General features: G+C 44.0%; 1 protein-coding gene across 1 annotated transcript in view; it reads left to right on the forward strand.

Moving 5' to 3' along the window:
• The window catches only part of ANKFN1 (ankyrin repeat and fibronectin type III domain containing 1), a 1,946,563-nt gene that overhangs the window by 1,386,122 nt on the left and 546,705 nt on the right, over positions 1 to 13,736 (forward strand). The window contains exon 13 of the mRNA XM_069654938.1: positions 3,074 to 3,240. Coding sequence (XP_069511039.1) covers positions 3,074 to 3,240 — 167 coding nt within the window. The remainder of the gene's footprint in view (positions 1 to 3,073; positions 3,241 to 13,736) is intronic.

The raw sequence follows: 13,736 nt of genomic DNA on the forward strand, positions 1-13,736 counted from the left end.
GGAGTTCTCCAGTGCGGGAATATTTGAAGAATCTGGAGACAGCTCATTCACCTCTGCCTATTCATGTCTCCAGATTTCTTATTCTTCAATGTAGTGTTCCATTATGCTGCCACAGCTGTTTCGGTGGCTTTTGGTACCTGCATGTCCATGTGGATGTGCTCACACTTCCACAACAGATATGGCATATTTTCATTGTGCACAGTAAGAACAGATGTTGAATCTCTTTGATTCAACTGGATCCCCAACTCACTTAAAGGGCAAATGACCAATCTATAGCAGCAAGAACCATGTGGTTGACTGTGGTTGTGCAGCTGAGTGTGATCCAAGGGGAAGCCACGAGAGGTGACTTTCATGAGAGCAATGGCACTGCTTCCAAGTGATCATGTTGGAAGAGGATATCTGGCAGGTGTAGTGCATGGAATACGCAAGTCAGAAGAGTTAATGAAGGTAAGTTGTCAACACTAAATTGGGCCATTGGGGTTGAAGATGCATATCTGGCAAGTGTCCTTGCACTTACAAACATTGCAAGGCTGACACCACCACAAGCCTGTTCAGCAGTTTCTAGAGTCTGTGAGTAGATATGGGGATCCATTGCTGCTGGGTACCTGACTGGGCCCTTTGCACAACAGATAGTCAGTGCGGGCCAGCATACAGTTTTGTGAGTTGAGCATCAAACATGATTAATACATCAAAGGGAGTCCCATTGTTCTGTTCCTAAGTTCAACAGGTATTGAGGGACCATCCTTTGAGCTTCTGTGAAGAGAGCGTTGTAGCCAAATTACATGGGTGTGAGTGAGGACTAGTAAGGGGGGCTGGGTCTTCATCCTGGACCTCTGCAGCAAGTTCATTAGAAAGGATTTCACTCACACATTTCACATTTCATCCAACACCATGTGTCAGTACTGTGCTATTGAAGTACGGCTTTTGGGGTGGTGAGTATTTGGTGGGGCATGAATGTGAGTTTGCAGCTGTTGGGGCATGAACTATGTGGAAGTTGAGTGGCTGTAGAGTGATGTAGATTGCGTGGTGCAGATTAGTGGAGGTACTTTGACGAGGACCCGTGGGTTCAGCCATAATGTGGGATTGAGGGCACAAGGTACTGTGATGAGGATTTGTGGGTGCAGCCTTAATGTGGGATTGGGGGCAGATTAGTGAAACTACTGGGACGAGGACTTGTTGGTCACATCAGATGTGTGGAAGTAATTCTGATTGCTGGTAAGTAATCCTTGATTACTTCTTTCCAATTGATCCGGACAGTGTCACATTTCACATTGTGGCACAGAGTACTTAGACAGTGCTATGTTAATTTTGTCCTGAGTGCATGTTGTGGGGGTGCCTGGCGCTACTCATTTTTCTTTGCAATGCGTTTCTGCATGCATGTCATTCTGTGAATGAGCTCGCAACTCTGTACATTTGGGACATGCAATGTTCGTACTCGCGCAATTACCTTGCGTGGACTTGATGCTTAGTGCTTTTTCTGAGAATTAGGTCACATGTCCGCAGTCCTTTGGTGATAGAGGGCATAGTGTACTGAATATGCAAGCGTCTCTGCTTTCCTGAAAATAAACTTCCCAAAAGAAAAGGGGATGTTTTTCAGCCTTAAGGCCTTTTCTGTGTGTTATCATTGCCATCAATTGGCAATGGTACTGTCATGGTTATTTATATATCCTGGAATATCTTCCTGAATTGCAATCAGCTCCCTTCATTTGAAAAATGTCCCACCTTCACCAAGGACCTCCTGCACCACACAACAGACTCTCTCAATGCTGCCCCTCAACCTGGTAAGCTGCCATCTCTCATTATTCTTGTTTGGGGCGTAGCCAAAGAAATATGTGAGCTGATACAAACTACATTTCTAGTGGTTATTTCATAATATATGAGGACATTACATCTGTCTCTTAGTCCTGAAAGGTTATTGCCCGTGGAACCATTTTGATGAACGAATGGCTTTGCATACAAATGGGCCCATTGGGCAAGAGGTGTTGAGATAGCCATTGCTGGTCCCCTGAACTTGCAGGCACATTTCTCTCACTCTAGACAGGTATTTTACCAACAGCCACTATGGACTCAGCCGTAACCTATGAACTCATTCCCCAGGAAAGAGCAACATTGTAATCTGGGCTCTCTGCAAAAACAGGCTCACTTGGAATCGAGACCTTGACTTGGATGTGCCACTACGTCTATTTAATTAGAAACCCTCTGGATTGCCAAAGAGCATACTACTGACTAATGCTTGTAGGTTAAGTCCCTTTTTCTTGCCAATGAAACTATTCCCAGAAGTCTAAAATGCAATGCACAGGATACAAGATAAATCAGAAAAAAATGTATTACACAATCTCCTTAAGCAGGGAATTATCCAAAGATATTCTAATTCTAATGGTGTGAGTACAGGCGTATATTAAGTTTTACAGAAAGCAAAAAGCAACATTTTTCAATAATGCATCTGTCTGGTTTGCTGATTTTAAAAGTAGCATTAATGGGTGCATTCATTATCCATCTCAATTGGCCTATTCTAAACATGTGATACATCATCCGAGGTACATGTTAGCTCATCTCTAGTGAGTTAATTTTAGTTCACACAAGTGGGGATTGGACAAGAAGAATTAGGCATATGTAACTAATAAAATTACTAGTGTCATTGGTTGCCTCTGTAGGCGTGAAAGGGAAGGGGTGTGAATATATTTATTAGACTCAATTATTTGCGGGTTAGGTAATTCATATGATACATAAAACATAATTGGCCTTCTGCCTGCTCCAAAGGCAATACAGACTCACCAACTTGAACTCTCCAAAATGAACAGCAAAATTAGTAAAAACACAAGAAATAATATTCTTATGATATTCTACACAAACAAAATTGATAAAGAAAAATGTAAATGGTTTTAAAGACTGACACACAATAACACAACCGTTTTGGAGAATATCATTTTTAAGAACAATGCAAACAGTTTTGAAACAATTTGAAGTATTGTGATTTAAACATATTCATGGACATTAATGTTCCTTTTAGATTTTAAAGTTACTGTTTATTTCAAAGACTAGTATGCCTAAAACTGTATTTGTTTCTTTGTAGGACATACTTAACTATCAAAAGAGAAGTCAACAGCGTCTCCTTCCTGGGTTATATCTGGGATACTTGAAACTGAGCAGTTCTGTCGATCAAATAAAAGTTCTTGTATCTCAAAGGCTCCCCAATGTACTCTGCCATGCTAAAATTAGAGAAAATGGTAACGTTTCCAAGTAAGTTTTCTTCAACCTTTGCAATATCCTAGTTTCGCTGTTTATAAAACCTTACCCCTGACTGCTGGTGCTATTTGGTTGGGTATGCTGACCAGTTTCTTTTAAAGAGATTTGAGATATAAAGTTCCTCATTCACAAAGAGTGTATTGCTCTTGCTTTTGCCAAGTGTTCATGTAAGTGAAAAATTGTTGCATTTTTTCAATAGGATATTTCTTGAAAATGAAACTGCCTGCACAAAAAGGTGCTGCACAGGCACTTTAAGCTCACCATCGGAATGTGTGTCCGTGATATTCCATTGGTAGTTGTATCTCACTGTGCATCTTTTATTCTCAAATGGATGCTCTCCAATATGTTGACATTCCCATTGCAACCCAGTGCATCAGGAGTTTTCTGCAGACCCATGAAATAGAATTGCATATGCTTTGCATGGAGATGTTTGATTTTACATTTCCATCGCTGTTGCAAATTACTAACACACCATGAGTTAGTAACTTATGATGAGTGTAAATGGCGTAATGGATTTTATGTCCAGCAGTCTTTTAAGGCATTGTTGGCTCTTCTCAGTGTGGGTTCACCCATGTCCATCAAATGTCAGTGCATTGTGGTCTACTATGTTATAGGCCACCTGACTGCAGGCCTGCAGTTGGGGCTGCCCTAACCTTTCACTGAGCCTGGCTAAGAGTAGGTTTGATATAACCCTAGAGTTGTCTAGATCTGAAAGGTCAACAAAAGTGTTCTTTAGTATTGGGGATCACTGCGTCTTTAGTGGTGTCTCAACTTCATGGGCACTGCAAAGCTTGTCAATGTAATGCCGATGGACAAGATTTAGTCTGCCATGTCTAAGGTTTTTGTAAGCCAAACACCAATAAAAATAAATTAATAATGCATCTTGGTTTGCACAGGACAGATGAGCCCTGACATATTTAACCAATTTGATGATAGTATCATCTGCAACTGAGTATAAACTAACAACATTTCTGGGCACTACAATTGCATCTGGTAAACGATAGGCATCTTACTTTGCATGAGGATTGAGGTTTTCATCTTGTTTATGATGTCATCAAGAAGTAAATGAAGTTGCAGTGTTTGGCAGTACCTTTGTAATCTTGAAGAGTATCTTAGTTTTGTTTGGCACGTTTGAAAAAAGGATTGAGAATTATATCTGTTGTTTTTGTTGGATAGCTCAAAGATAATACTGTGCATGAATGTTGCGAGCAGTGTGTCGGTCCCAGCCAAAAACATCAAAATAAAGTAAACCTAGTCAAATATAATACCATAATATGAAGGTCGAGAAAAGACTGGCTGGGGGGGGAGGAGGGGGTCGTTGAGATCCTATTTAAACAGCAGCTTCTCCATGCACAAAATATGGATTTAAGAAACTTTTATGATCATGTGTTTAATTTTGCAGAGTTTTGACCTGAGAGTCTGAGGAATTATGAACTTTGCATTATGGTGTGTCCGAGTACCCTCAGCAGTTGGAGACCCTTAGATGTCATTAAGCCATGCTATGGAGGGAAAACCGAGGATGTGATCCCCATTGTCCAGTTATCATGAACAGTGGAGGTTGCAGGAATTAACTGTGCAGTAGGGCCATTGATTGTCCGGCTAACAATGACATTTCAATATGTGATTTAAAAGTGTGGAAGAAGACTTTGGGCCTCATTACAACCTTGCTGGTATCCTGGCGGTACACCCACTGCTGCTGAATTACAAGTGCCAGAGGGATGGAGTAAATCCCTATTTATGGAGTCCCATAGGACTCCATGAGGGGATTTGCCGTGATTACTGGCACTGGCCGGTAATGAGGGATTTGTTTGCTGGTAGGGCACCTGCCTTACCTCTAGCTTCTAGCTAAAGGTAGACCAAGGTGACCCCCGGGAAATCCCTATTTGGCCAGTCCAGTAAAGTACCAGTATCCGCAAATACCAGCACTTTTTTTACCAGACTGCCTGACTTGGAATGAGGCCCTTTGTTCGTCCAATTTGACATCTCAGGGGCGGTGGGTGGGTTGCTGCCATCCTATCTTGTAGAGCAGCCATCATTTTACGGATGTTTGCTTGTTGGGCTCTCAGCAGTTGCCAAAAACGTGCCAAAATATTGAGAGGCCTGCTTGCTGCCAAAATCGTTATGAGCCACACATAAATACCAAGGTGCCTCACAGTGGTGCAGCCAGAGTGACACAGCAATACTGCACTTCTTCATCGTGGTGCAGGCAAAGTCGAAATGAAATACTGTGGACCCTCACAGCTGCAAGGTCTACAGAGAAAAACACAATTCTTCACAGTGGGGTGCTGTGTTCACAGGATGTTTACATCTTGGGTACAGCAATCATCATGACTGCACAAGCAGACAATGCAATGTCCAGGAAACACATCATCAGAACATTGGGGGCATCCCCATAAGAACCAAATGTACCTCTTCTCCCCACCCCTTCTACATCACCTCAGCTTATTAAGGTCATTATCCAGCAGCAGGTGAGTGATTTGAAGATCTACATAGCTGCAGCAAACCCTAACTACAGGATATTGATAACACATGCAGTATCTTTGAAAAGAACATTTCTAAAATAGAGCAAAGGGTCAGCAATTATTTTGGTTATGTGACGAATATCCCCCATTTTTTGAATGAACACAAATGCCCTCAAGAAAAACTGTGAAGAGCTTAAACATATAGGGGCCATATTTAGTGCCTGCCAGAGGGGGATTGGGAGGAATTACTCAGCAAGGTTTCTTGTATCATTATTAATAGTGCTGCTTCAGTTACCCTCAGGAGTCTACCAAATAACAATTTGCGCTTCAGCTTGCCCAAGTGACGCTCATTGTTAACACAACACATTGAAGACTGCAGCTGATTTGGTTTGGTGGCCCTGTGCTTTTCCTGTTACAGGATGCATCTATAGTTATAGCACAGAGGAGGAAGAGCTTCCTTGCCCTCAAGTCAACCTCAGAGCAATACGGGTTCAGATACTGGGTGTTTCCATCAATGCACAAAGATTCTCTTAAAAATAAAACTACCATCGGCAAAAAATAACTGTTCACAACACAGGGAAGGGTGCCACTGAATTACAAAGTGCTAACAAATTATCGGAGGCACACTGGCTTTCATCTATTAATAGTCAAATATTTTACTCGATATCAGAGCATCGGACCATCAGAGCATCTTACGGGTGTTCACTAGTTTGTTAGTAGCAACTCATGCCACCAGTCATGCATATCATTTCCATATTGTCCTTAGACTGGGAAGTCATTGGAGTCTGTGCTTTACTCGCTCTCAATTGCTGTATTAGTCTGGATGATGTCACTTTTCATAGATTTAATGTTGGTCTTGTATCTGGCGTGCACTTATTGCCAGCTTGCTCACCTTTACCGTCGCCAGCCTTAAAGTTCTGATGGATGGGCTTTTGTCTCATTCTGTTCCTGTTCTGTTATTTGAGACATAATCGTGTCATCCTTTTGGATCTCATTGAATTGTTACTACAAAGATACACTGCCTTAATGATTACATTATTGAGCTGACACTTTAATGGCTTGTGAAGTAGCCTCATGAAGAGTGAACAGGTACTGAGGCAAGTGCAGAAATAGAAGCCATGCATTGCTTTTAAAGAAGTGACTGAATTATCTGGTACTGGAAATCCTTCTTGCTGGTGTTAGTATCTGAGATGAAAACGTCTGTAGGTGAGGGTGATGGAAGTGTCCGTTCATATAACTAAAGATCTAAATGCGTGATACTTGACCCAATCGTCATCCAGATGACTTTGATTTCCTTCTTCTCTCAGTTGCCTCTGGAATGCTATTCTCGAAAGACTATGGGGCTCACTACGAGTATGGCTGTAAAACGCCATTAATTGGGCCACCGCAGAATTGCTGTTACCGCCATGGTGTGCGACGGAATCACTGCCATATCACAACATGGCGGGAAATTAACACAGAGAAAATATTAAGCAATGATAAATTCACCAATTATTGGCAGAATTATCATTACCGCTGGGGCCTTCAGTGCTGAATCCAATTGCTTAAATAGAACTGATCGAATTAACGCTGGTGGAAATACATCATCTCAGGAAAAGGAAGCAGTGCTGCGGCCTTCTGTAAGAACTGAACCCATTGAAAATCAACCTGTAGGAGTGCCCATCCATCCGCAGAGGCAAGCAACATCATGTCTGCAGGGAAGGCGAAGCCAAAGGTACCGGATATGCGAATGCAAAAACCAAAATGTAATGACCAAGAGCTCACAGTACTAGCGGACCAGGTGGTGGCCCATTCTGATTAACTCTAAGGGGTGCAACATCGGAAGACAATTTAGCTCCGCAAGAATGAAATCTGTGCATACATCCAGGATAAGGTGGTATCTGTAGACCATATCCCACGTGATGCAGAGGACATGAATAAGAGTTGAAACAACCTCAAGTCCAGAGTCTGTAGCCTTAATTCAAACCACTGCAGGGAGAGGGGTGCCACAGATGGAGGAACAGTAGAACCTCTACAGCTAACACCATGGGAGGAGATGGTCAGCGGCATCGTGCACATGGTGGGCATGGAGGGTGTACGCTAGGCTGAGGTCGGAACCAGTACCCATGGAGAACCTGGTGAGTACATGAGTGAACGATGGGCCAATTGCAGAACAACCCTGATGGCATGTACACATACGCAAACTGCCATGTATCCAGGCTACAGCAACCCCGACAATGAAGGACCCATCTAAGTGACACTGCAGTCCATAGCAACATGAGTCACTGAAGCTGTGATCCCCCTTACATTCCAACCAAGTGGGATGATGAAGGCATGATGTACGCCACTACCACCATTGATCTGCAAGTAACAAGGACTGAAGCACATCTGCATTGCTCATCAGAACCACACATTGCCTGCACACTGTGCACAGATACCACATCATGCATGGTAACGAACATGTAGCACATGTCAAGCAAAGAACACCACTGGACATGTGTCTGAGACTAACAACCACTTCAACTGACCAGTAGCTGCAAGGCCCACATGGAGACAATAATGTCCAATCTCATATCATCATGAATCCACCACAACTAGCAGGGCACCTCTCAGCCTACAGTACAGCATAGGCAAGGAACATCCATCTTGCCCTACAAGTGCACATGTGATCCTGTAGGTCAGTGTTGCACATGACTGCATGGTCCAAGCAAGGCATGGCCCCCACATTGACCATATGCACGCACATCAATCAATGCAGTAAACTGCCATACTGTTAATCACATGAAGTATGCCCCCCTGGAGACCTAGAACCCTGGGACTCCATAGTACATGCAACACTACATCACAACTCAACAAACTCATTTCTATCAAGGTATTGGCACACATTTTCATGTCTCCCAACAGGCACAGACGACACCCGGTAACCCTCTGAAAGTGCCAGTACCTAGGCAACCCAAACACCAACAAGTGCCACAAATGTAAGAGGCCATGCCTCACCCAGGAATGGGAGTGAAATCACCAAAAAAGCAACCAAGGCTAGAGTGCCATCAACCTCCATGGCCACTGGCACACTGGCCAAAATTGAAAGGCTTATGGAGGCCAATATGGAGTGTACAGCTCATCCTGCAACAAGGGCACACCCCACCACTGCAAGGGACATAGGAGAACCACAAACTGGCAGAGTGGTGACAACAGCGAGCCATGTTCCCAGCCTACTGCACCTGCTGCCGCGATGAGATCGGAGTCTTCCTCTTCCACCTCCAGGCCACCACATTCACCTGTGAGACAATTCTCACCAGAATCCACCCTCTGTGCAGCCTCTCACCCATGTGGTCGTCCCTCTACCCATTGTCATCTTGCTGTGCCCTCCACTTGACAATGACTGTGATGACCATGGAGAGCATCCAGGACGTCCATCCCACAATGTGGTCCGGGCCTACGACAATCTCCTCAGCCAGTGCCCGGTCCCACATTGCAGGCCATTTATGAGTGACTGGACAGAATAGAGGAATGGAAGGCCGAAATGTGTGCCATTGTACAAGAGCAATTGGACAATTCAAAGGCCCTGGGTGATGTCACCCAGGGGGCCTCCAGGTGGGTGCCCTGATCCATTGATCGGATTGTGCCGGAGTACAGTGCATACCAATGCAAGCAACAGCCTCATCAACCAGAAGGTGAGTGAGCTTGCAGAACAGATCTTAGCCTCATTGGCCAGGGGAATCAATATGACCATGGAACTCCTCCTGGTCAGTGAGCCAGTAACTTCAGTGTGAGCAACCCCTACTTAGGCGTCATTGGCCAGAACACAACCCAGGTGCTCACAGCACTGCATGTCCCATGCACTACTGCCTGAGCAAAAAGGAGACAAAAGAAACCGCTAGTGTGCAGCACATGGGACAGACTGAGAGTGTGGGGTGGGTGATGGAGTTGGGGATCAGTGTGTAGGGTGGGTGTTGGCATTGGGGATTAGGGTTTGTTAATCAGAAAATAAATCACTGTTGATTCTTGATAATTTGTACAGTGTTTATTCTATGGTGTTTATTCAGTAAATCTTCAGTGACATCAGAGGTGCATATGTGCTCAGTCAAAACAAATTGTCCATGAGGTTGTACTGTGGGTTGCCTCAAAACTCAGCAATACAAATTACAAAAGTAATCTGAAGAAGGAGTGTACACCAGGCAAGAAGTAACACTATTTATTCTGGGCCCAGGCGCAGCTAGGAAAGCAAAATTCAAGCAGAATGCGGAACAGAACTTCATGAAAGGTGCTGTCAAAGGAACGCCCCTAAAATAAAGACTTTTATAGTCCTACAAACTAATTAGTATCAAAACACATTGCAACATTAGGTCAATACTCTAAGTGAGGCTAATTGGTAGAGCTGTGTTATTCCCCTATAGCAGGACATACATGACCAGACAATTAGTGGGTCTTGCAATTTTTGCCACACCACCCTTGACCACCTCTGTGGCATCACAGTCCAACCCCCAATTCCCACATCATAGTGCCAAAACTTTGACACTATTGAGATGACCAGTGGCTCTTTATTCCTCTGCCACCGGGAATCTCCATCCGATTCTCATGAGAATGCAACTGATCATGACACTGAAAGAGCCTTGAACCATTGACAAGTTACTGTTTTAATGTTGCATCTTAGAAACTCTTTGAACCTCTTCCCAGGCTCACATATGCAAAGGAGCATTTTGAAACTACCATGCAGTATTTTGAAACTGCCAGACCAGTTTCATAAATTAATATGCATAATTATGAAATGATTGTGCAGTCACAGCATTGCCTGGGCTTCAATTCCTGACCTCCAAAGTATCAAAGGCCATTTGTTTGTTACTGTATGATCCTGGAAACGTGTAGTTTGCAATATGCTGCCAGCCTCTGTGGCTGCTAGGCAAATTAATGAAATGCAAATTCATGTGTAGTGAAATCAAGCTCAGATGCCTGTTCTCAATGCCTAGGTCTAATATTAAGCCTCACATACTCACCTGTAATTCAAATGTTATTACCTATAGGTTATTTAATTAAAACACAATTACTTGAGGTATTCTCCAGGATAGTGCATACAACTGTATGGCTATCAAGGAAGCCCCCTCCCCTTTTAGTCCCGCAGCTGATAAGTGCATGCCTATTTATCACGCTGAACATGCATTTTCACCACAAGGTCCTGGTGGACCAATTCGTCCTTCTCTCACCTCCCCACGTATGTCTTGAGCTGCAACAACATCTTTATTAGAGCGAGCGGTGGAATGGTCCTCATCTGGAGGCATTTGTATGTTCCTTTGTATGCACATGTTGTCCAACATAGTGCATATGACTACAATTCTACTAACTTTCTCAGGGCTGTACATGAGTGCACCACCTGTGTGGTGGAGGCACCACAATCTGGCTTTCAGCAATCTGAAGGTGCACTCATTGGTTGTCCTGGTCCTCCTGTGGGCTTCATTATAGGCAGCCTACTATGGTGTACCAGGGTACCTCACAGGTGTCATCAGCCAGGGTACAGGCGGTTAGCCTGAGTCACCTACAAGAAATTGAATATACAGTGTTAGATATGGTGGTTTGTGTGTCGAGGTACATGTATATGGGCCTGTTGTGCTGTTGGCCCACGTGCGCTCATTTGTGCAGGTGGACGAGCACCTTGCATCCATTCTGGTGGTGGTCATCGTCCTACTGAGTGCACTTTCAATCATGCACAGTGTATGCAACATCATTCATCATGTATGTGTCTATGTGCTGATGTCACCCATGTAGTTGACAGTATGGAGATGGTGGTTGGCCATGTGCCGGTCTATGTTCATGCATTTTCAGGGAATTTTATTTATTTATTTGTTTATTTTGAATTTTTAAAGCGCTCACACAGCCCACGAGCATCGAGGCGTTGTTACAGGAATTATTTTTTTAAAGTTGTGTAATGTAATTGTTTGTGTCTTAGTTGCGTATTTATAACACGCTTAAACAACCAGAGATTTCTAAGCAGGGACCCGGGGATCAAACCTGTGTTGCTTCGTGTCGTAGGTGCCTTGCTTGGTGTCCTTGAGTGTGTTCTGCTACCTTGCATGCAAGGATGTCCTGTGGAGTCACCTGAGTTCAGAGTATGTACTGGGGTAAGTCACTCATGGCTCGTTTTTTGTTCATTGCCTTATTGGTGATGAATCATGGGACTTGTAGTTGTGTCACATCACTCCTTTTTCCGTTCTCCATGTGTGTCACAGTGCTATGTCATTGCCAGATTGACTACTACTGTTTGTCCACAAGATAGGTAATCTGTCCTCTGTGTGTGTTCATGTAAGCTGGAACGGTGCTGTTCCTCAGTATCATGGCATCATGTGTGGCACCAGGATATCGGGCGCAGCAGTGGCTGATAGTGAGGTCATTGAATTGAACTGTTTCCTGTTCTGGTATGCATTCTCCATTGCATGGGGTAGCACAAATGCCCCATATGTGCAATCCATTGCTGCTGTGAGGTTGGCTAAATTGGCAGTGGTGTACAAACGTACCTTTGCAGCGGGCACCTGCGCCTGGGTGGTGGGCATGGAGATGTGTTGATGGGGCTGCTTCATGAGCGTAACCAAGACTTGTTCCTGCACCTTTGAGAAAGTTGGCTGGGATTTTTCATGCATCGTCCCAACAGGGTACTGGAATCCACGCGTGGCACAGAAGTGTAGGACGGACAGTTTTAGCAGTGCCGGGGGGATAGCAGTTCTGATTGTGATGGCGCTCTGGATATCTGCCTGGATCAGGGTGAGCAGGTCTGTGATGGTGGAACGGTCCACACAATAGAGTGTCACTAATCGCTTGTCTGTCAGTGTCCAAGCTGATGGGCGAACACGTGGTATGGATGCCCTCCACAGTACACGTCTCCTCCAACTTTTTGGTGCCTGTCTCCTTCCCAGCTGCGGTCTTAAATGCTGCTGTAGCTGGATGAAAAGTAGGAGGTTGTGGATCCCATAATCTGCATACACATGTCATTGCATGTTGCATGGATGTGTTTTTGGGGAAGGTGCGGGCCTTAACTACTCTTCCTGGGTGTATCTGGTGCACATGGTGGAGGCAGCTGCACAGTGTTTTTGGCGGAATGACCACCGATTTTTGGCAGTAATTCAGCTGAATTTGCACTTTTAATATGGCAGAAATTTGATAGCTTGTTTCTGGCAGTAATTCCACCAACAAAATTAGCCTTGGCACTAATTCCGCAAGATCTCAGAGGAAGTACTGATGGAGGTCATTCCATCGTTGGTAATTCCACTGGTGTTATTAGCGCCAATTTTCTAGTAAGCATAATTCAACGTCGTGGTAACAGTGGTGGTAACGTATTTACTGCAAATGTTACCACATACTACTGCGCTCATAATGAACCCCTATGGGCCTCATTATGAATTGGCCAGTATTCTGGTGGTAAATCCACCAGAATTTTGCCAAATGGAATTACTGTTACTACCTCTTGATCTGATAGATTTTCCGCCTGATTACAAGTGCGGTGGTGGTGTTTGGCCCTGTTATTTTGGAGTCCATAGGATCCCATGGGTGATTTTGGAGGCATTACTGCAACAGCAATTTCGCCGGCGATATTCTGACGATTATAGCCAATATTTGAGTGGAAAGTGGGAGGATGCTGGAGGTGAATCCCCTGCTCCAAAGCCACACTCGTAGTATGGCAGAGTGGGAATAATTGCATTAATTCCGTTACTGCCACTTCTTTCCCACACTGCAACACGTGCAATGAGCCCATGTATCTTTACAAGCAATTCTATTATGTCAAGTTATACTATAGCTGAAATCCGGCCAGTGATTATTTCAGATCATGCTTCTGTAGCAGCCTCAATAAACAGAGGAAATGGGGTCTGAAATCATGCTAATGAATTCATTGAGGTGGATTTTGACTACTGCATCCACTACAAAGTAACATGGGATGCTTATACATATTCTTTAAGCAGCCATGTTGTTGGATTTTTGGTCACCAGACAAAAGAGATCTAAGGCGTATCTTAAAAAACATAAAGACTTCTGAATTGTACTGTTTTGCAAAGTCACTTTGAACAGT

The sequence above is a fragment of the Ambystoma mexicanum genome, chromosome 3q (genome assembly GCF_040938575.1).
Source record: "Ambystoma mexicanum isolate Mex_15411 chromosome 3q, UKY_AmexF1_1, whole genome shotgun sequence".
NCBI classification, from domain to species: Eukaryota; Metazoa; Chordata; class Amphibia; order Caudata; family Ambystomatidae; genus Ambystoma; species Ambystoma mexicanum.